At 37.5% G+C, this 22,206-nt stretch overlaps 1 protein-coding gene across 1 annotated transcript in view; it reads left to right on the forward strand.

Moving 5' to 3' along the window:
• QSER1 (glutamine and serine rich 1) overlaps positions 1 to 22,206 on the forward strand; it is a 43,690-nt gene that overhangs the window by 15,689 nt on the left and 5,795 nt on the right. Inside the window, exons 3-11 of the mRNA XM_032187692.1 lie at positions 805 to 966; positions 4,123 to 7,827; positions 10,373 to 10,662; positions 12,156 to 12,272; positions 12,870 to 13,003; positions 15,203 to 15,414; positions 16,628 to 16,765; positions 18,186 to 18,283; positions 21,997 to 22,149. Of these exons, the coding sequence (XP_032043583.1) occupies positions 805 to 966; positions 4,123 to 7,827; positions 10,373 to 10,662; positions 12,156 to 12,272; positions 12,870 to 13,003; positions 15,203 to 15,414; positions 16,628 to 16,765; positions 18,186 to 18,283; positions 21,997 to 22,149 (5,009 nt within the window). The remainder of the gene's footprint in view (positions 1 to 804; positions 967 to 4,122; positions 7,828 to 10,372; positions 10,663 to 12,155; positions 12,273 to 12,869; positions 13,004 to 15,202; positions 15,415 to 16,627; positions 16,766 to 18,185; positions 18,284 to 21,996; positions 22,150 to 22,206) is intronic.

Consider the following 22,206-nt stretch of genomic DNA (forward strand, 5'->3'; position numbering starts at 1 on the left):
TATAGTAACAGGTCCTATAGGCTATCTTAGATCTGTATAAGTCTGTGATCCTGGTGACATCCTGTCTCCACGTACGCAGAAGACAGAGTGACCTCTTCCTCCTCACTTTGAAACCCCCTTTCCAAGGGAAAGATATTTGGGGTCATAAGCTGTCAGGTATTTGCCCCTCTTGGCCAAGGCCTTGATCAGCATGACAGAGGGTTGGAATTGTGGGGAAAGTTTCAAGGTGCAGACCCTGCAGCGTTGATGTAATGCTAGCTGCTCAAAACTCTGCCCCCTGTGCAGTGCTTCCCATCCAGCCACTGAAGGAAGGGCAACAGGTGTTGAAACAAGGAATGCAACCCCAACCCTGTTTGTTGAGCCAGTCCCGCAGAGAAGTCCAAACTGCTACCAGTGTTCAGAGGAGAAAAAGATTGGTACAAGGAAGTTGAACAGTTTTCAGAGAAAATTCCGAATGTTTAAGTAGTTCATGTGGAGTGGTGAATCTTCAGATGAAGGGAGAATTTGTACTAATTTACCTGAACATTGTTTCAGAGCATCACATTTGACAGACTTTTTTAAAATTACATTTTAAAATGTATCTTCAAATTCCATTTTAAAGATGCAACTCTGAGAAACAGTTAAAATGGTAAAGAATTCATGCACTTTAATAATGTGGCTGATGTTTCAAAGTGTTGTGTTTTTTTTTTTTTTTTTATTATTTTTAGTGGATTATGATTGTACATCCTTGTTATTTGAGCTTTTTGTGAGATGTTTATCTGAATTGTCTAATTGTTTTGTTTAATTCCCTTCACCCCCATCTAGGTCTGTCAGGAATATTTGATACCAGTATGCACACCTCTGGAAGTAACACTAAGGAAACTTCAGTTATGAATTTTCTCTCTGCGATCGAGTCTCGTACCGCTCAGGCAGTCTCTTCAGGATCTACCCTTTTGCCACAATTCAGGGCTCCTTCCTGGCAGACAGGTGAAAAGTTTCTCATGCAATAAAATTCTCTGATGACTGTAATTGAATGTTTGAGAGTATTTGAAACAAAAATATCCTACCGGAAAAGGCTGTGTCTTCTGCTTCTTTCCCATCTTGTTATTTAAAGTCTAAAAATCAATGAAATTATATTAATCTCTAAGCAGAAGTTCTAATTGTTGAAAAAGGGTTTAGTTGTACAGGATATAATCTAACTAGTCAAATTTATTCTCCATCTTTCTGTTTGGAATTAGTCTCACTGACACCATAAGCATATTCACGTAGAGTACCTGTATACCCCAGCAGATGCTTCGTTCTCAAACTCTGTCCCTTGTAGTTCTTCTGTGATAGTACTACTAAAAGGCTGTGGATAGCTCTAGTCCCTTTGTACACAAGTAATAAGCAAGGTGCTCTCAAAAAGAGGGTCTGAGGTGCATTGAAATCAGTGGTTTAATTCACAAATAAACAAACATGCCATCTTCTGTGGCAGACTGACTGCCTTCTGTAAACTTCCCCATCTGTCAAGCCTTCTGTGCAGAGCAGGAAATTTTGCATATTTTGAGCTTTCTGTAGACAGCCACACCAAGATAAGTGTTGCTACTGCATCTGTGGTAGCATGGAGTTGTGCTTAATCTTATGCAGTGATTGTGTGGCTGTGCAGTGAATCAGATCTATTCACTGATCTGACAGAAAGCGCTCTTTTTTTATTTTTTTTTTCCTTTAGTGGGTTATTTTTCCACTGTATCAGCAAGCTGATCTGCCTCTCTGTGCAGCTGTACGAGGGCTAGCCCTGATTTAGGGGAGGAGGTGTACGGCAGGAAGAGGGAAGTATTGGACAGTCCTTTTATTGATGACTTGCACTTGGTGTGTTAAGTGCGATGTGCAGCTGCGTTCCTTGAAGAAAAAACTGCACAAAAAGTTGAGAAGACAGCATGTGGCTTTTTGTTCACCATGGATAAGAGCAGATATGTGGGAACACAGGTGAAGATGCTACTAGGCTGTCAAAAACCTTCATAACCAGGGGTGTTTAAGAATTGTGATGAGCCATCCTCACATCAGATTGTCAGCTGGGAAGAAACCTTTTTTCTCTTCATCCTAGCATTTTCCTCATTGCAGCCTGCCTGTCGCAGTGAATTGTGAAGAATGGGGAGACGTGCTGTGGGTCGGGTTTGGTGTTGATACCAGTGATTGAGACTTCTCAGTACTCATTACTAAGAACTCATCAGTAAGCCCATTTTCAATACCATCAGTTCTCTGAGCTCTCTATTGTCCTTTCATGCTTTTACTGTTTTTTGTTTTTTTGATTTTGTGTTCTATAGTCCTCTCAAGTATCTTTTGAAAACTTTCTCTTCTATGAAGATTTTTGATGAGGGAAAACAAGTACTCTTTGGTTTTCAAGGTGTCATTCTTGAGATGGATTATAGACTTTGGGTTTTTCTCCAAACCCTGCAATGGCTTTTTTTTTTTTTTGGGTTGGGGGTAGGGAGGAGGAACAACATGGTTGTTGTGTTGTCCTACCAAGTCTTCCTTGGATATGTGTGATGTGTTATCCATGTTCTGATTCCATAGGGAAGCAGGGGAGGCTGTTGCATGTACACCTTCCCCATGCTTTTGTCTGTTGCTCTATAAAACTCAAACGTAAAACCCAGCAGTTCTGCCATACCAGTGTGACTTGTCTGGTGTTGAGAAATTAACTGTGTAGTAGGAAGGGCTTAGATGAGAACTGAACATCCACAGCTAAAATAGGCATAAATTGTTCCCCTTCTTTTCCCTCTGAATGCCCCTACCTTTGTGTTAGTGTTAGCTATCAGTAAAAAGGAACCCAATTGTACATGATGTTGCAGTTTTTTTAGAATAGGAAAAGAGGAATTAAAACACTGCTTATGCTTTCTTACTCAGAAAGGCCTTATTGTTGACTTGTGAAAAATACTGTGGCATTCCTTCAGTATCATATCTCTTCGTATCAGTATATGTCTTGAACTGAAAGGGTTGAACAAAGACTTTCTTTGGCAGTTTCATCTGACACTTCCAAAGTCATTTTGTGATTAAGTTGCAGAAGGACTTTATGTATTTTTAAAGTGAAAATTGAACATATTACTGAGATATGTCTCAAAACAAGCCTTATTTACTGACAGTTTGTACCAGTGATTTTATTTCTTTTTTGCTTTGCCTATCCTTGTAACTTTTTTAGGGGAAACTGATTCCTTTTCATTTTCCTTTACAGGAAATTCAAGCCTCTCTGAGAATAAATTTGTCTTCATTTACTTTCATAGACTTCAGAAATAGTACATAAACTTTACCAGTTCCTGTAAGCCTCAGGGTGAAAAACCCTGAAAAATATGGATCGCTGCAGTGAGCCTCAAAGTTTGCAAAGGAGTTTCACAAACTTATCTCAGTTGCAGTAGTATATTCTATTAATAAATGCTGTTTAAGTAGGGATGTGATAGCAATGTCTGGGTGCAAATAAGATTATATGTTTGAGTTGGATAGTTGTTGTATTGTGTAGATAATTGCTGTCTGAGGGTATTTCAAACTATGGTATTTCACTTAAGAAAACATGTAAATCATATATTTATTTTTTTTGTATTCTAAGTTAAAGCCTTCCTTTTGAGAATTAAATTCAGCTATTTCATCGTATGCTCTGAAATGCTGTTTCATAAAAAGTGAGTTACACAAGTATTGGTGAGGGTAAATGCAGGAGATGAAATTGCTCTTCTAATTATTAGAATTTTTATTTCGTAATTTTGCCTTTTTACAGTATAATTAAAGAATCTAAAGCTATTGATCAGTTTTCCCTTACTAGTAATTCTTTCTAAATTCAAATAAAAACCAATACAGAGCCTTTGGTTTCAAAGTAGAATTAGTCTTGTATGACTTTTTAATGCAAAATTTGCATCATAAGGGTGTGAGTTATTTTCCCTCAGCAGCTTGCTGGAGGTGTAGAATTTTGAATTCTTGCAGCACTGTACTTCCAGCGGGAAAAGCATCCGCAATGAGTGCCTCCTTTTGCTGAGGAGTGTGTTGATTCTAAAGGAGGTTATACTGATAGATGCTGGAAGAGCTTAATATAAAATAAGTCACAGAAATTCAGTGTTGCAACTTGTAAAGCTCCCTTATGTTCTTTTTCCCTTTATGTTTATTTTTTTTTTTCTCTTCCAGGTATGCATTCCTCAACAGCCACAGAACTATTCGTTACTGGAGCACTGCCAACCTCTGGAACGTTTCCACCAACATCTGCTTTATCAGCATATCAGCATCCCAACACTTTCAGCAGTAGAAACTTTGCTACTACCCCTTCTCTTACTCTTCAAGATACTACTTTCAGTGCTACATCGAATGGCCTCTTAACTACTCATGATCCTCTATTACAGATTAAAACGTCACAAGGCACTGTTCCAACTGCTTTGACATTTGAGCGCCTGGGCAGTTCTGTGTTAAGTACCAGTATACCGCCTCAGTCGTCAACGTATCGTTCTGCTCAAGAATCTGCACCCCATCTTTTGCAACCTCAGTTTAGTTTGTTGCCTTCAACCATTGGAGGAACTCAGCAGGTTTCTCAGGCGTATAGCACATCTGTCTTTACCGGTTCCACTGCTTCTATTGATAGAGCACTTCAGCGAGAATGTAGTGTTATTAAACACCATCAGCGGCCTTCAAGTACTCAGTCTGTTCAGGCTCAACTGACTGTTTCACAGCATTCCTTACACAGCTATTTAACGAGTACAAGTGGAGTTAATTTTCAGGATACATCTAGGCACTCAGCATTATCCTGCAGTCCAGTTGGAGATGTTACTCAGGTGAGCAATGGAGGACCACAGCAGAAGACTTCTCAAGTCACGGTGGAACTTGCTCAGTCTTACACATCTGCAATTCCATCACTTGGTTTTCCACCTGCTTCCACAGCAAAAGTGAAAAACTGTTCCACGAAGCAGCCTCCAAGGTCAACGAAGACCCCCAAACCTCAAAGCGTAGCTCCCACTGTGCAGACGCAAAGCTATGCCAAAACTGCACAGAACCAGAGTTCTGTCATTACAGGCCAAGCACAGATCTATTCTACAGCACAGCTCCCAAGTCTCCTGTCAGTCAGCCAGTCCCAAAATTACGTTTCTTCCCAGTCTCAGAATGTGTCACCCGTCAGTCACTCACAGGATTTCTCATCTAGCAAGATCGAGAAGCTGCCCTCCTTGTACAAAACGTTGACTTTCTCTGGGCAGTCGCAAACCATTACTTCTGATAGTCAAACTCTAAGTTACTCCTCAGACGAACAAGTATTGACGTCAGTTCCAAATGAGAACTACTCTGGGCAAACAAGGGAACTTTCTTCGGTCAGCCAATCTCAGAGCTACTCTTCTAGTCACTCTCAGGGTTTATCTCCAGTTAGCCAATCCCAAGTTAGCTTTTCATCTCAATCACAAGTTTTATCAGCTGTTAGTCCTTCAGAGAGCTATTCTTCAGGGCAGTCTTTAACGTTAACATCGCCTTCTCTTCCTTTTTCTGCGTCTCCTCGGATACAGACTCTTCCGGGCTCAAGTCCTAATCAGAGCTATATTTCTTTACATTCTTCTCAGAACTCTCAGTCACAGGAATCCTCCCCGCCACAGTCTCAGAAATTTTTGCCATCTGTGCAGTCTCCTCCTTTTGCATCCCCGGCTCATTCACAGACGCTGCAGAACAACAGGCCTTCCTCAGAAACAAAGTCGTACGTAAAAAGGAAATCTGACTCTAACTTGTATGCTTCGTCAAAACAAGAGGAAGAGCTGTCAATGCAGGACATGCAGGCATTGCAACAGCAGGCTTCTCTTGAATCCTCCACCCAAAGGCTAACTGATGATGAAATCAATGCTCAGGACGGATCCTATAGGGTCTCAAAAGCAGATGACAGATACTCTCAAAGCGTAATCAGAAGTAACTCTCGTCTTGAAGATCAAGTTGTTGGACTTGCTCTTCAAGGAGCAAAAAAAGACGAAAGAATGGTTAATACCGTGGAACAGCTTTCCCAGCACATTGGCCATATCACGAGCTTAAGCCATGACATTAAAAAAACAGCGAACTTAATGCAAACGACACAAGTAAACGTGAGTCCTAAAGAACTAAACCAGCAACATTCTCTTATGCATAAGGTACATGAAAATAAAGGTCATGAACAGCAAGGCCAAGTCATTAGCACGCCACCACAGGTTCAACCTCATGCTTTAAGGCACGGTCATCAGCTGTGTTTGCCCAGTGCACAGGTACTTCTGGAGTCGACCTGTGACTTGCAGATTCTTCATCAGTCAATACTGCAGTCAGGTTTAGGACAAGCAAAAGCATCACCACAAGTGCAAAGAATACAGAGTCCTCAGCAGGTGACGCATCCGTTCCTTCAGATGGATGGCCATATTATTCAAAGTAATGGAGGTCATTCTCAGCAGCAGCTTCACACTCAGAACTCAGAAGTAATGAAAATGGACATTTCTGAGCCCTCAAAACCACTACAGCAACATTTGACGACAAAAGATCATTTTACCCAGACAAATCAACACGATTCAAAAAATCAGTTTGTTTCTCTTAGTTCGATATGTTTCCCAGAATCTATGCTTCTCAGTGACGAGAGGAATATATTATCCAATGTAGATGATATCTTAGCAGCAACGGCGGCAGCCTGTGGAGTGACACCATCTGACTTTGCCAAATCAGCATCTAACGAAGAAGAAATCCAGTCTGTTGAAAGCAGTGAGGAGTCTAAAACGCAGTTCCGATCAATGGATGTAAGACACGTGTCTTCTGCTTTCAGTGCCTCTCCAGTTGGAAAGCCAGCAAGCATAAATAATATTTCTCTGAATGGAGGCCAAATCACTATAAATCTTACACCGGTGTCAGCAATAAAGGCAAAACCTGTGAACCTCGATCAACAACACATTGAAACTTCTGATCAAAATGTACCGACAAGAATGACCTCTCCTGCTCTCGGTCCTGGTCAAGAGGATCAAGAACAAGGTGCTGTTCCAGTGAAGAAACAGTCTAGCATTAGCCACGAATCTGAGGAAGATAATGATGTTCCTGCTGATGGTACACTAAATGCAAGAGAGGCAGATTTTGTTTCTAGTGGTAAGAGTCTAAGTGAAGAAAGTGCTGCTTCAGAGAATGATTTTAATGTGGGTGGTGGTGATGATGGTACAGTAGCAGGTAACCAGTCAAAGGTTAATTCATTGCAGCCACTGCCTGTGGCCCCAAGCGGAGATGGACCTATTAGTAGAACTGAAGAAGAATGCCAAGACTTAACTCTCGGGAACCTTCAGAAGAAGAAAAGCAAAGGAAAAAGCCAAAACAAAAATGCTGCAGAAGATGACAGTGCAATTCAGAAACAGAACAAAAGGAGCGGACAGTGTAAACGTCAAAATTCAAGAGGAAATGACTCGTGTTTGATGTACTCTTCTCCTGTTTCTGAAAGTTGTTACGATACTTACCAACATCAGGAAAGAATGAGGCAAAAAATTAAAGAAGTTGAAGAAAAGCAACCCGAAGTCAAAACAGGATTTATCGCATCTTTTTTAGACTTTCTGAAGTCTGGGCCTAGGCAACAGTTTTCAGCTCCAGCTGTACGAATGCCAAACAGGACTAGGCGACCAGTTACCCAAATAGTTCGCGGCCCTTGTCTACAACCCTCCACAAAGCCTCAGCCAGCAGCAGCACCTGTAGCTGCCGAGGTCAGTGCGGAAAGTCCAACCAAAAAAGTTGATGAGGAACTCAAGAAGAATTTGGAAACGTTGCCTTCGTTTTCTTCTGATGAAGATGATTCGGTGGGGGGGAACCACGATCTGCAGAAGAGCATCTCCACTGCATTGTCAGCCCTTGATGATACTTCTGACAGAAAGAACAAATCAGGTAAAACAGTTCATGTGAGCGCATACGCTGGAGAGTTGTGTAGCTGATGGGGGGGAAAACGGAAATATTTTAGCTTTCGTTAATTCAGGTAAAGGTCTTGATTTGCTTTGTTTTTAATCCAGCCATAATTAAGAGGTCTGTTCAAAAGTTGTGCCGAGTATGAACTAAACTAGTGTTGTCTACAGTTGGAAAACGCGTACGTAAACTTTTTCATGCTGCTTGGACAGGACTCTTCTAATGCTGAAAAATGACTTTAGCTCGGGCTTGGAACGATGTGTCTGTTCTCTTCTCTGGTTTAGAATGTGATGTATGGTTGTCATCCCTAAACCTCAACAAACCACCATGTCCAGTGGTTTTAAATCAGTTTTCAAAGAATTCTAGCAAGAGAACATGTTAATAATTGCCATCAGCAATTGCTAACTTCCTCCTGGGTGGAGATAAGTGTGTGCTTTCTGTGATGCTGGAGCTGCCCAGAATATGTTTGTAAAAGCAATTGTGAAAGCAATTGTTATGCTTGTAAACTAAGCGCTAGTTTAGCTAGCCATGACCAAGATGGGAACCGCTTGGCTTTGATTTCAGCAGTATTTGTGAGGAGCATTGTGCCCTCGTGTTGAGATACTGCTAACGAAAGAACAAAAGCTGGGAAGGGTTGTTCTGGGCAGGAGGACAGGCAGCAACCACTGATGACAGTGCTAGCTGGTTTTTGATGTATTTGGCTTTTCAGTTTCACTTGTGTCATACAGCACAGATGTAATATGTTTTCAGTGTTCATAGCTTTTAGCTGATGTTGCTTTGTTTTTTGAAGTATTTGGCATACAGCATATTTTTGCCTGAAGAGATGTTTTCAGCGACATCAGTTTTCTTTGGTGGGCAATTAAAAACTACCTAGTTGATCACACAAGTGTACTAATACATCCAAGAGAGAACCTTGCAATGTAATAAGAGTTTTAAACAAGAAAGCAACATTTTTTCCCCCTAGAAAGCCAAAATGTGGACAGTGCTATGGTTTGAGCCTCTCTTTCTGAATATGTTAACTTTAATAAATCATGTTCTGTGTACAGCTTCCGAAGGAAATATTTCAAAGTTATTGCTGTTGTTGTGTCTACAATATTATTGTGTCTTCTTTATTGTTCATAAGGATGTAATACTTCCACCAGCAGCTTCATTAACTCGCCTTTCTGTACAAAACTGTACAAAATACAAGACTGTACAAAATACAACATGCTTAATAATGGCTTCTTTCCTACATGCTAGTGTTTTTGCAGATTTTCTGGTAATTCCCTCTCCTGTCTGTTTTTGCACATAATACTACCCACAAGTAATCCATACTTAAGTTACTTGTGGTTAGTATGAAGTAGTGTATGTACATTTATCTACTGTTCTGAAGAACATGTAAATATTACTTGGAGAACTAATAGGACTATATCTAATTAAGGCTGTTATAGTCTTTGGTGAACAAATAAAAATAGCATATGTATAATAATGTGATGTTATATATCCAGAAAAAAGTCTTTAATTGCTTAACAATTTTGCTTGAGTTGCTTTAATGAATCTTCACGTGGGGTATGTAATTTTTGTATTGACACGTTCATTTGATATTTATTTTTTGGATTATTTTTATCAAAAGGTTGCATCTTTTTTCTGTTTTTCAACAATTAAATTTTCTGTTTTTCAACAATTAAATCATCAGCTAACAATAGTTGTTACACTTCAAAATGGCTATCTTAAATTTGAAGCCAGTTTTCTAAGCAATATGAATAATTACCCTATAGCGTATTTAATTTAATATTTAGAATATCAAGTCAATGTAAAAACAATGTTAAAATGTATAAAAATAAATATAATGTATATAAACTGTATGAAAGAGTATAAAGTAATACCTAAAAGGATTCTATTTTTTTCCAGGGGGAAAGAATAATTATTTTGAAAGCTTGGAGTTTCCTTTGGCTCTGGTGCATACAGAAGAATTCCCTTATTTGTTTCATCTCAGTTCTCATTTCTCACCACTGTTAATTATAAAAATTATTAGGATATTTTAATCCCAATCTGAAACTTCCAGTTGCTTTACTACCAGATATAAATGACAAATGTCCAAAAGTCATAGAGCAAATGTTCTCATGTTTCATTCATCTTTCTCTTTCTTTAATTCAATTTATGAAGTCTTTACCTGTCAGCAGACTGGAAACAAGATTCAGTGTTATAAGTTTTTTACTATTGTATTTGTATGGTTACACAATGCACAGCAGTATTCCTGTTGAACGTGTCTGTTAACTATAAAACTGTTTTCTGAGGCATTCATTGTTGTCGTTTCTAGATGGTAAAGGGCTCAAGTTAAATACAAACAGACGTGTACAGTATTTTGATTTTGTTAATGTTGTGACCAAGGTAAAGCTCCCATTTAACTCTTAAAACAAGTGATTTCAGAGAATTTGCTTTTTATAGGGATTGTAAAAGAAAAAAAAATAGTTCTCATCTTATGTTGCTAATCCTTGATAACTAAATCTAACTAAAATTTGTTGGTTTTTTTTTTTTTTTTTTACTTCAGAAGCTGAAAAAGTGGCGGTTGTTAATGCTGCTGCCACTACTGCTGTTATAAAGCAGGAATCACCGCAGATGACGGCTCCTGTAGTCAGTATGCAGGAGAAAATGAGTTCAGCCGACCCCTTAAAAGTAGCTCAACAGGATGCTGGGACTTCAGACCAATTAGCAAAAATACAGTCAACCGTTGCAATAGAAGGAAGTACTGATGAGGAGAATACGGACAGTGGAGGAGAGGGCATGTACAGAGAACGTGATGAATTTGTAGTGAAGATTGAAGATATAGAGACACTAAAGGTAATCTCAATGCTTAAGTTGAGTGTAAAACAAAAATCAAACAAAAACACAGCAAAAGAGCTCCATGACTTATCCTCAAAAAACTGCTGAAGGTGGAAAGGCTACGGATTGGTTTTCTGCTCTATTTGCTGCCAAGCTACTTCAAAGGTGTCTTTCTGATGTGGGTTATGAGTATGTTTTGAATGTACTTGATCCATTTTATAAGGTGTATGTATAATAATGTAAATCTCTGTCCTGGTAACTTCTGTTAGAACTTGGAGTTCCATTTATTTATTTATTTATTATTTGAAGATAGTAGTAGGTTCTCAGGAGTATGGTATTGAAGAAATGGCTCTTGGATTTTTGCAGATGGTCTTGGAATTGTCTTTTTTTTCTTTTTTTTTTTTTTGGAGGAGGTTATTTGCTGTTCTAATCAGAAATGACTTCCATATGGAACCCGTACAGCTCTTTTGAGTTTATGGAAAGGTTCTGTGTTGTCCTTGACTTTTATTTCTTGGGGTCTCTATCTCAAATTCTAGTGCATGTGTGCCTATTCTTGTGCTCCTATCATATCTAGCAGTACTTTTATTTTCAATTTCTGATACTCTTCATTATTTGTCTGTGTTCATCCTCTTGAGCTTAAGCTTTAAATTAATTCATGTAGCTTTATCACATGAGTGTTACCAGCTCTAAAATAAAACATTCCCTTGTCATTTATAAAACTATGCAAATACTGTTATGAGATTTTGAATTTTAATCTTTGTAGTATATATTTCTTCAGTTATTTAAACACTCCTTGGAGAAAGCATCTGTACTCGATTGTTTTACAAAAAGAAAGTTTTTAAGTTGGTAGTTTGCACGTAGGATTTATAGAGAACTCTTTTTCGAGGTAATAATTACAAATCTGTTTTTAACATAATTTATTTCTTAAACTATTTGAATTAAAAAAAAAAATCCAAACTTTTTTTACAGTTAAAGTTGAACAAAAAGTATAAACTCTGGTACACTAATTTGAGCGGAACTCGCCTTTTTCACCTTACTGTAAGCATCATGCTGTTATTTCACAGGTAGTGTGGACTTCTGCCACAGAATCTCAAGGAACCTACAAGCTTTTTCTGCTGCTTGTTGTGATTCTTACATTTGTGTTACCCCAAAAAAATAAGTAAAACGATTAAAAAAAAAATATATATATATATATAGGGAAAGTGTCATTTTGAAAAATACCGTTTTGTGGCTTGGTTGCGTGGTGCTGTAGTTCTGACATTGCAGCAGAGGTGAAGCTTGTTGGCACAGCTTCATTCCTCTGAAGGTAATATTTGTGGCTCTTAACGCTTATTGTAGTTCATGTAATGCTGTCTTAATGTAAATTACATCCATTAACTAAGGACTTGGAATTTGAATGACCTGTTTCTATTTTATTTCTGGGTAACTTGTTAAAAAAAGTAGAATGCACAAACACACATCTGGGAGAAAAACAAGCACCATTATAGGCAAATAATCTTCTGTTCTTACAGGTTGCTTTGCAAACCGGAAAGGAGCCTCCAGCTATTTGGAAAGTACAGAAGGCCTTATTGCAAAAGTTTGTTCCTGAAGTGCGAGATGGACAGAGAGAGTTTGCTGCTACTAACAGTGTGAGTCAAAAAATTCCTCATGAGGCTTCATGGCAACTAATTTACTTAATGGAAGGCTGAGAAAGAAATTAAAACGTGATTCTGGCATAGCATTCTTGCAAGAAAAAAAAAAGTTTGATTTCCTCCTACTCTAAAGTTCTTTCTAAATATATTAAGGGTAGATTCTTGGCTTTCCAGCATGGGTTCTTTCGTATCACTCAGTCTGGGTAAAGGAACAAGTTTTTTCAACTGGAATAAAGTAAATGGGAGCAGGCTTGTGAATCAACTGCTTTCCACTGTGGGAAGGATACTATAGGATAGCATTTCAAGAGGCAGCCATTTGTCAGAGGTAATCTTTTTGCAGTAACATGTGGAAGTGTGGTGTGTTAAATAAAGGGAGAAAATTAATGCCCAAAGTACTTCTTGACTTATTTTCTTGTTTTAAGCATTATTTGGAAATCTGTTGGGGAATCCCTCTTAGGTTATAACTGCTATAGAATAGGTCATCTTTGTATATTAACAGACTTTTAAACGTTTTTCTTTACTATTTAAATTGTTAAACTAAATAATTCTACTTAACAGAAGCACCTTGTATATTAAATCATATTTTTTTTCTAGTATCTTGGGTATTTTGGGGATGCAAAAACAAAATACAAACGAGTCTATGTGAAGTTCATTGAAAATGCAAACAAGAAGGAATATGTCAGAGTCTGTTCAAAAAAACCACGAAGCAAGCCTGTACAGTCAGCAAGGTATTGTATTTCAGTTTGTTTTTCATTTTGTCATATAGTTTTTGTATTAAGAACGTACCTATTTTAATAAACAAGACTCAGAACTCAGTGCTACATTAATTCATCTTTCAGTTGGAAATGCAAAACTGTGTTTTGTTATAAGAAATGAGATATAAATTACTATCAGATCAAGACAATTCTTTACCTGGAATCAGTGGACTGCAATAATTATTCATTTCAGAGATTCTAGGGCTCCACATGCTGTGTGTGTCTTTTTGTGCTCTTTTGCACTGTTATTCAGTATGTGGATAGAAGCCTACAGGCATAAAGATTTTTTTTTTTGATGTTGTTTTCTCCCATTCCATGCTTTTTGCAGGTTAGGTTTTGTTCTCAAGCCTGGAAACGTAATTTAAAAACAGAAGTTCATTGTCGAAATTGGTTGTTACAATGATGCTTTCCCTTGACATTTATGCTCTTGCACAGTGAGGATATATTTAATTTTCTTACTGTACCTTCCCTACCTGTTAGCCCACTCCAAAAGCCTTATCTCAGTAAATCATCCCTCATAATTCCATATCCATGCCCTGAAATCAATATTCTGGTAGTACTGCTTTTAAACCACCAAATAAAAATGCCTTTTTGGAAAGCCAGGTGAAGTACGTAAAGCAAACAGTTATGGTTTTGATGATTCTAGTAAATACAGTGCTGGTCCTGCAAAATGGAATGACCACGTCTCCATCAGAGTCCTCTGGGATTTCCTCTGCCACCTTCCTTCTGAGAGTGTTTTCACTGTCACTCACTTGCTAAAGCTTTGCTATTGCATTTTGTTTTGGCATTTGACTGTGCATTTGCAAAGGATTACAGAATCTGCATTACACAAACCTTTTCATGCTCGAATGCTGAGCTCATTATATCTTCCCACATCTTCAGATGCTATCTGAAGCTTTTCTCTTTATATGGCTTTTCAATAATTATAATGTAATGCAGGTATTTTCGTTTGCCAGATGTTAGTGGACAATACAGAAAAAAAAAGTACAGTACTCTTCATTCAGGAAATGACTGGGTCTTGAGCTCCAGTTCTGTGCTCTTAGAGAAGGCACTTCTATCAGATAACCAATTTTGTAAAATGATCATGATCTTCTTAAAATTACCTGGAGTTTTGACGATCCCTTTTTTTTGTTTTGGGCTACAGAAGTCTGTTCCAGGACCTGTTCCTCTAGTGCTCTGAAACAATCCTGTCTTTTAGCCAAAACATGACCAAGATTAGCTATCCATACGTTCTCTTTTCAATAATGTTTCTTTGGCTTTTTTTTCTGTCTTTCCCTGGTGTTCTTACTGCATATCTTATTGTATGATATTTCTGGAGAGCAGTCACATTCCATCTCGGTTCTTGTTTCACTAAGCTGGATTAATCAAGCTCTTCAGATTTTTCTCTTCTAAGGCAGGCTTTTTCCATTCCTCTAATGATTCTAGTATCTATTGCCTCCACCCATTTCGGTTTGGAATCTGCATTTCTGAGATTTGACTAGAATTACTCACAAATAGCCCAGAAGATACTAACATTGTTTCTGTAGTACACTTCACTGCTTTCCCATTTGAATGAAGAATCTTGCTTAACACTTCCCAGAAACGTATTTCTCCCATGTTCTCAAAACTGCATTGCATTGATACTTCCCTGGCACCTGGCTACGTCACACTTTTCTTCTGTTGTTTCCAGGAGATGAGCTCTCAGGTCGTGAGAAATCCATGTTGGTTCTAAAATATATATAACTTTGTATTTATGATATTAAATTTCCCGTTTGTTTTCCTGGTTTGAGTGCTGGGTAGAGAAAGGAGAAGAGTAGTCTGTCTTTTTACTGCAGTCTTCAAGATCCTATGTTTCTGCCTGGGTGGCGTACTTGCTTATCTTTGTGTTGATACAGTATCCCAAATTCACTTTGTCAGCAAAGCTCATTAAGTACTATTATTTTTTCAAGTCTATGAAGTCTGATTTTTTTTTTTCATTAAATGGTCAATTTTAATATTAGCTCCAGTAGCTCATAGATAATACTAACATTGGGCAATTTGTACTCCCTGTGCCTGTCCATTCCTGTGACAGTGAAACAAGTATATGTAATCCACAGGGAATATCTTCTGGTTAAATAAGCCTACCACTCTTCTATTAAAATCAGAATTTGTATGGTAATTCTTTTGATAAAGATCTTGTCCATAATATTGCAGGACTATTCATTGCAAACCTAGTGGTAGCAACAACAAAACCCCTGATCCACCAACACCAAAACCAACAGCAACAAAAGTCTCTTCTGTGAAACCCAAAGCTAAACAGCCAAAGGTAAAGGCTGAACCACCACCAAAGAAAAGGAAAAAGTGGAAAGAGGAGTTTTCATCTTCCCAGTCTGATTCTTCACCAGAAGCACAGAGCGATGAGGATGGTGAGTGAGGATACTGTTTTTATGTATGAATTAATGTGTGCAGCAGAAGTTACCTCAACTGTAGTTTATCAATTAAATAAGTTCTTACTGCTTGCTTTCTAAGATTGGTTCGGTTTCAGAAGAAGCTGATTTGACTTTAGATTACATCTCAATAATCATATTCTTCATTAATTTTCCATTGCAACTTGATGTTAAGTTTAAAGTAACATGCCTGCGATGCCTGTCTGGATGCACATGTAGGCAGAATTCAGATGTTACTGTTGTTTTTTGAAAACCCCTGAAGGGAAAAGGAGTTGACTTCTGGCTGCTTCATTGCTTGCTTTTCTGAATGCCAGCTGTTCAGATGTAGCCAGCTGAGCACACTTGCTCTTCAGACATTCACAGTGTCTTAAAACTTGGAGATATGGAGCTTGCAGTACTACTCTACAACAGAAAGGTTTTTTTGAATTGTGCTCTGTTTAGAGAGGTTACCTGTGGTCGCAGACATACAGTGCTTTTTGCATTTTTTTTTTTGTTTATTTTCTGTACGTTTGAAGCTGCGCTGTGTAGTAACCATGCGCTGTATTACTCTTATTTCCAAAGCATGCTCTGTGACTTTTAAATATTGATGAGTTATGGCCGATGCACTGGAACAGTGCCTCTGCTGAAGGCTGCATGCTTAAAATAACGTGCTTCAAGCAGACTTAGCCATATTTAAAAGCTGAAGTCTACCTGTAGAAATGCAGAAATCTTGGGGGGAGGAGGGAGTGTCAGTAGTACACAGGCTTCTAAATGCCATTAGTGCTCTTTAATTGTTGTTGTTGCTGGGTGACTTAGTTTTGCAGCCTTAGGGTACACTTGCATTCACATGAAACCTCTGCTTAGCACACTTTGCTTGACCGAAGTTATTCATTATTCCTTTTCTCTAGGCTTTCATCTGCAACAATATAAAAATAAGTGTCTAAATACCCTAAAATATGATCATCTGCATGCTGATAGTCGCCAGTAGTTATACATATTCTAGCAAAATGTACCATTTGTACATTGTTGGTCATAACTGTTTTGACATGTGCATAGTTTGGCTGTTATTTCTGACTGCATTGGGTTTTAATCTCTTGGGATGCCAGTAGGGGTCACTTAAGTTTTGAGAGAGAAAGCCTTCAGTTTTGTAAAACACAGATATTTGCTGAATCCTTAAGAAAAATAAGTCACAGTATTCCAATTAATTTTTCAGAGCTTGTACCTCCAGCTCCCTTTGTTACTCGCTTTTTGAACACAAGGGCTATGAAAGAGACCTTTAAGAGCTATATGGAGTTGCTTGTTAGCATTGCTTTGGATCCAGACACAATGCAAGCCTTGGAAAAAAGCAATGGTACAGTATGTTTAAAATTTGTATGTTTTTATCAAAATTTAAGGTTATTAATCAGTAAGGCAAATGTTTTTAAAAAGCAAAACAAATTAAAAAAAAAAAGTTTAAAAACATGAAGATAATTTCATGTAAATGACTGCAATTTGTTTGCAGTTTGGATTTTCTAACACTTTTTCTGAGATTCAGGGTGGCTTTGGTACTGCAGTGTTTTTTATTTTGATTTTGGTTTCATGCCATATTTATGCTGGGTATTTACTGTTTAACATAATACAGTTTCAATTCAGGTTAGGTTAGATATGCATGCTTATATAAATGTATCTATCCGTGCTGTCTCGGTGAGGAAGCAAAGCAATTTAGAAATACTTTTTTGTCTGCTCTGCTGTGTTACACTTGTCAGAACTGAGCTCTTTGTTATTGTCTCAAGATCTTACAAAACATTTATTTGAAGCTATGATGTTTCAGGTATGTGCTTGCTTTCTTATAAAGAAATACCCTCATAAATAAGTAGTTATGATTCTTAATACTATAAAAAGTCATTTTTTCAAACTCTGAAACCTTGAAATTCTGATCACAGATATATTTATTCCATTTTTCCTTTAAGAAGAAAATGTCTGATGGATTTATCTACTGTCGTGGACTCCAGAAGACAAATAGAAAAAACTATTCTATTTCTTAGAATTTAACAAAATACTCATGTTTGAAGTTAAATGTCCTTGTAAGACTGATCATTTCACCTATTCAGTTGGAAGCTGTTGATTTTTATTTGCGTAATATTCAGTTTACCTGGAAGAAAAAAAAAATATATATATATATATATATAGGTTCCTCTTTCCTGGTTTGCTCAGGTTGTGCATCAGTGTACACTTACCTCACAGATTTATACCCTGTGATTTCTGTCAGTAGTCCCACTAAAAGCAAAGAAATTGACTATAAATAAGACTCCACACTGAGCTGTAAATTTTCATCTATGGCCACGTACCTATGTTCAGGTGTATATTTTTCATCTTAAAGTTGTTTATCAGGTAACTTCTATCAGCAAGCACTTTGCCCAAATACTTCTGTTATAAATGCCAGCAGGGTCATTTCTTGTAAGAGGGAATAATGTATGTCAAATATATGTGTATTTCGTCTTCATAAACCTTCCAGTTGTATTGCACAGTAGATTATTTAGGAAATGGTTTAAAGTTATCTTTGAGATTTATTCTTTTTATTGCTCTGTCTTATTTTTCCCTTTCAATAAAGAAAAGTCAGAGAAGGAGCTGGACCGCAGTCAGCAATTAAGCTGCATAATATCTAGACCAGTTTATTGGGCTGATCAAAAAAACCAAACAAACAGTTTTCTCTAACTTTTAAAATGAGTTTGAGCTCATATTACCAAGTTTCTCTTAATAATCAACTGTTACTTTTTTCAATTATCTTTTAGATGAGCTACTTTTGCCTCATATGAGAAAAATTGATGGCATGCTGAATGACAATAGGAAAAGGCTGCTTTCCAAACTACGCTTGGATCATACTTTCAAGGTATTCTTTTTTAAATTCTAGGGTCTTTAAAGTAATGTTATAAGAGAGTCACTGAATGCATACCATGCAGGTGTAACTAAAAACCCAAGGCAAATACGTAACAGAAATGAATATGAATTTGAAAGAGAGATGCTCTACGTTCAGTGCTTGTGTGTGGCATTTGGAGAGCATTTGTGATCAAGAAGTTTATACTGCGAAGCTGAAGTTCTGGTTTTTCTCACCATGCTTCCTGGTTCATTTTCAAACACTTCTCCTTTTAAATTTCTCAAGTTTGTTAAAAGAAAATGTTTGTTGTCCTTCTAGAGCTTTTGACTAAGTGATTGTATTGCCTAAAAATCTTAAGCTTTTACATTAAGTAGCTGCGCTGTCAAGCAAGTCTCTGGACCTCTTTGAAGGAGGTACCTTAACAGAGTAGCTTAAAACCAAGACAGAAAGAGTAGAGAGCAACTTGCTCGTGCACTGTTTCATGTACATTCAGCATGGAGGTTTGGGAGAAGTTTGAATAACAAGCCTGTATTACAGTAACTTAGACACAGTAATAAATAAACAACAGATCTGGAGACAGGGAAGAGAGTAACTGTACAATCTCAGTAGAGAGAAAGTAAAGGGGAGGACAATTACTGTGGTTCCTGTGGTTCCCACACACAGAGGCAAGAATGCAGATTTTGAAAGTGCAGTCAAGTAAATTAAGACTTTTTTTTTCCACTCATGTCTGAGACGTAGTTGTCAATGTCTACAGTTGGACTGATTATTTCTTCCTGCAGTGGTTTTGAGACCAACGGCACTAGAGCAGACCTGTCCATACACACCACCAGACTAAGCTTGTTCTTTTGCCTGTCCTTCTCATTTCCTTTTACTTCTACAGTACAGAAACATTTCTTGGAGAATTAATTCTCTCTCTACTGCTGTGTGCAGAGAGCTAGGTGAGAAAAAAGATAACAGCACATAAGTCAGTTCTGCATTTTCATCATGAAATCTCTGAAAGATCTTTTTCTACAAACCATTCCTGTTAAGTCTTGTGGGACAGTAAGTGACTTCGTTTCAGGGAAGAGAACATCATTGGCCAGTGAAACAGTTTGAATTTGTGTTAATTCTTCACCTTTTTTATCATTAGTTATGTTGTTTTCCCAACAGCTGTACAGTTTGTACCTGTTTGAACAGAATTTCATGTGTCAGCCTCCTTATAGTAGGAAGGCACAAGGAGGGCTGCATAATTTTTAAAATATAACACAGTCTCAGAGAGGCAGGACGTAGGGAAAAATACTAGTATCTTCTGTAATACTAGCATGTAATTACAGCTTCTTATTCAGTTGGTGTTCATAACTAATAAAATAGCTTTGCTGTGTGATTGCTCAGGGGCAGATTATGAATCATATCTCTCAAGTTAGCTTTGGCCTGTGTTTCACGTTATAAGCTGCAGGCAAGTTAATGGAATTCTGGGTGTAAGGAAGGGGTCTGCTTGTGATGTAAGCTGCAAGATAAAAAGCCTTTTTGTTTTTGTCTTCTGGTATGAGGGTCCCAGCTTGTACTTGGATTAATGTTACGGATAAAAATGAAACACTTATTTGTCATCACGTCTGTTTGTGTTGGTGAGAAAACTTTTGATACTCTTTAAGATTCACGTTAATGTAATAATTAATAAAGCTTGCTGCTGTTCCAGCTGAACGAGGCATTGCAGTAATAAGTGAAAATTACCATTAGTGTGAGTATCATACAGTTTGAAATATTTTTAATATTCTGCATTAGTAAGCATGGATGAAATGATTTTTTTTCCCACTAGATAGAGTTAATACAGGATATTTTAGCACTGTATTACTAATAAAATTGGACACTGAAGTTAGCAGTTAGTGTTTGGTAGTTGTGCCTGTAGCATTCTTTGTAGTTCTAACAGTTTGTCACATCCTTTGGGTGTGTTCATTGTAAACATAATGAGAAAATAATATTTTTGCTTTATTGGAAGCTCAGTAAATTAAGCATCTTAGCTGAACTGTGTGAATTTATTTGGAAATAATTGTTACCATTTTCTGTCTTCTGCTTTCAGAGATGCAGAAATCACTAGTATTTGGTTCTTCATTCCAATTCAAATTTGTCTGTTTCAGGTCAGTGCTTTAGCCATGTAGACTCTTCTGGTTAATAGGAATTCTCCAGAGGAAGGCAGAAATGGCCAAAGCTCCCTGATACTCGGAGTCTGCCTTCAGGAAGGCTACTCCAGTGGATAGAAAAACTAGTTTAAACCTATAGAAGTGATTCCAATTTAAAGTTATTTGCTATGAATATTGTACACAGACAGGTTAGCTAGTCGAGATTACTGCTACTAGTATGCAACTGTTATTTTGTACAATATGTTTTATAGCTTTCTGTGAGAGCTTTTTTTTAGTGAAGAGAAAAATGGCTGATGTATACAAAGTGCTAAGAGATTATAGATAGGGGAAGTTACTGAATATTAGTACTGTTGTTTTTTTTTTAAATACAATAGTGAACTTCATATTTTATCTCAGTAGTTGAAATTTAGCACCTTAGGCTATATTATTAATATATTCTTACATGCATGTTTTGTATTGGACATACACGTCTGCCTATATTATTGTACTTCACAATTGACTTAAAGGAGGCTGTAGCGAGGTGGGGATCGGGCTCTTCTCCCAAGCACCACATGTGAAGACAAGGGGAAATGGCCTCAAGTTGCACCAGGGGAGGTTTAGCCTGGAGATTAGGAGAAATTTCTTTACTGAAAGGGTTGTGTGGCGTTGGAACAGGCTGCCCAGGGATGTGGTTGAGTCACGATCCCTGGAGGTCTTGAAGAAATGTCTAGGTGTGGAAATCAGTGGCATGGTTTAGTGGTGGACTTGGCAGTACTAGGTTAGATCAGATGATCTTAGAAGTCTTTTCCAACCTGAATGATTCTATGATTCTGTGATATATACTGGACTAATATGTCCAGTAAAAATATTTCTTTGTGTACAAAGAAATGTATATGTCAATTTAACTAGATATATTTTCTCAGTGACCAGATTATACAGCATAACATGACTATTTCAAAGTAGCTGCTAACACAGTACAACAAAGTTGTACTCAAATTTGCTCATGGAAGTAATGTGGTACTGAAGCTTGTAGAAATGTATTTCACCAATGAGTTAATGTCTTAGAAGCTTGTGTTTTTTTGAACTGGTCATCTAATTCACCATGCATAGGCTTTTCTAACCTTACAGATATGATGAGATAGAGTGAATCTGTGTTTTACAAAAGCTGGGACAAAATCCACAAAGGTGGATAGGCATGATATTTCTCCTGCAACTGGCAGACTTCCTCTACCTGTGTAGTTATTAATTATCTCTGAGTAACTTGGCCTTAGAGATTCTTGTGTAGAAATGGGATGGAAATCAATTTTGAAAGATAAAAATAGCCTACTGGAGCCATTTTTTTTACTCTAATAAAAGAAACGCATAATACCTGAGATACAACAAGAGGATCTTGTCTTGAAAAATTACAGTAGCAAACAACCAGGTGGACATGTTTTTTCAAACTGTATGGTTGCTTGATCTGATATTTTTTGTTTTTTTTTTTTTTTTTTTTTACTGGATCTTTGGGAAGAATAAATTGTTTTATAATAGAGTGCACTCAAATTACCTATTTTTCTTTGAAAAGTTATCAGCAGTCTAACAACTGTGGTTGAATTTTTCATAATCCTCTTCCATTATATGCTCTCTTTAAAGAATGCTTTGGAAAACTTTCCTGAACTGACAGTCATCACTCGGGATTCAAAGACAAAAAGTGGAGGGACATCAGTGTCTAAGATCAAAATGAATGGTAAAGCGTACAACAAGAAAACGTTAAGGGCTTCTAAATCAACCACTAAATTAGTGCAGGTGAGTGTCCAGAAGGTTTATTGCTGCCACCATCTGACTTCTAATATGATAGCCATA

Source organism: Aythya fuligula, chromosome 5, assembly GCF_009819795.1.
Source record: "Aythya fuligula isolate bAytFul2 chromosome 5, bAytFul2.pri, whole genome shotgun sequence".
Classification (NCBI taxonomy): domain Eukaryota; kingdom Metazoa; phylum Chordata; class Aves; order Anseriformes; family Anatidae; genus Aythya; species Aythya fuligula.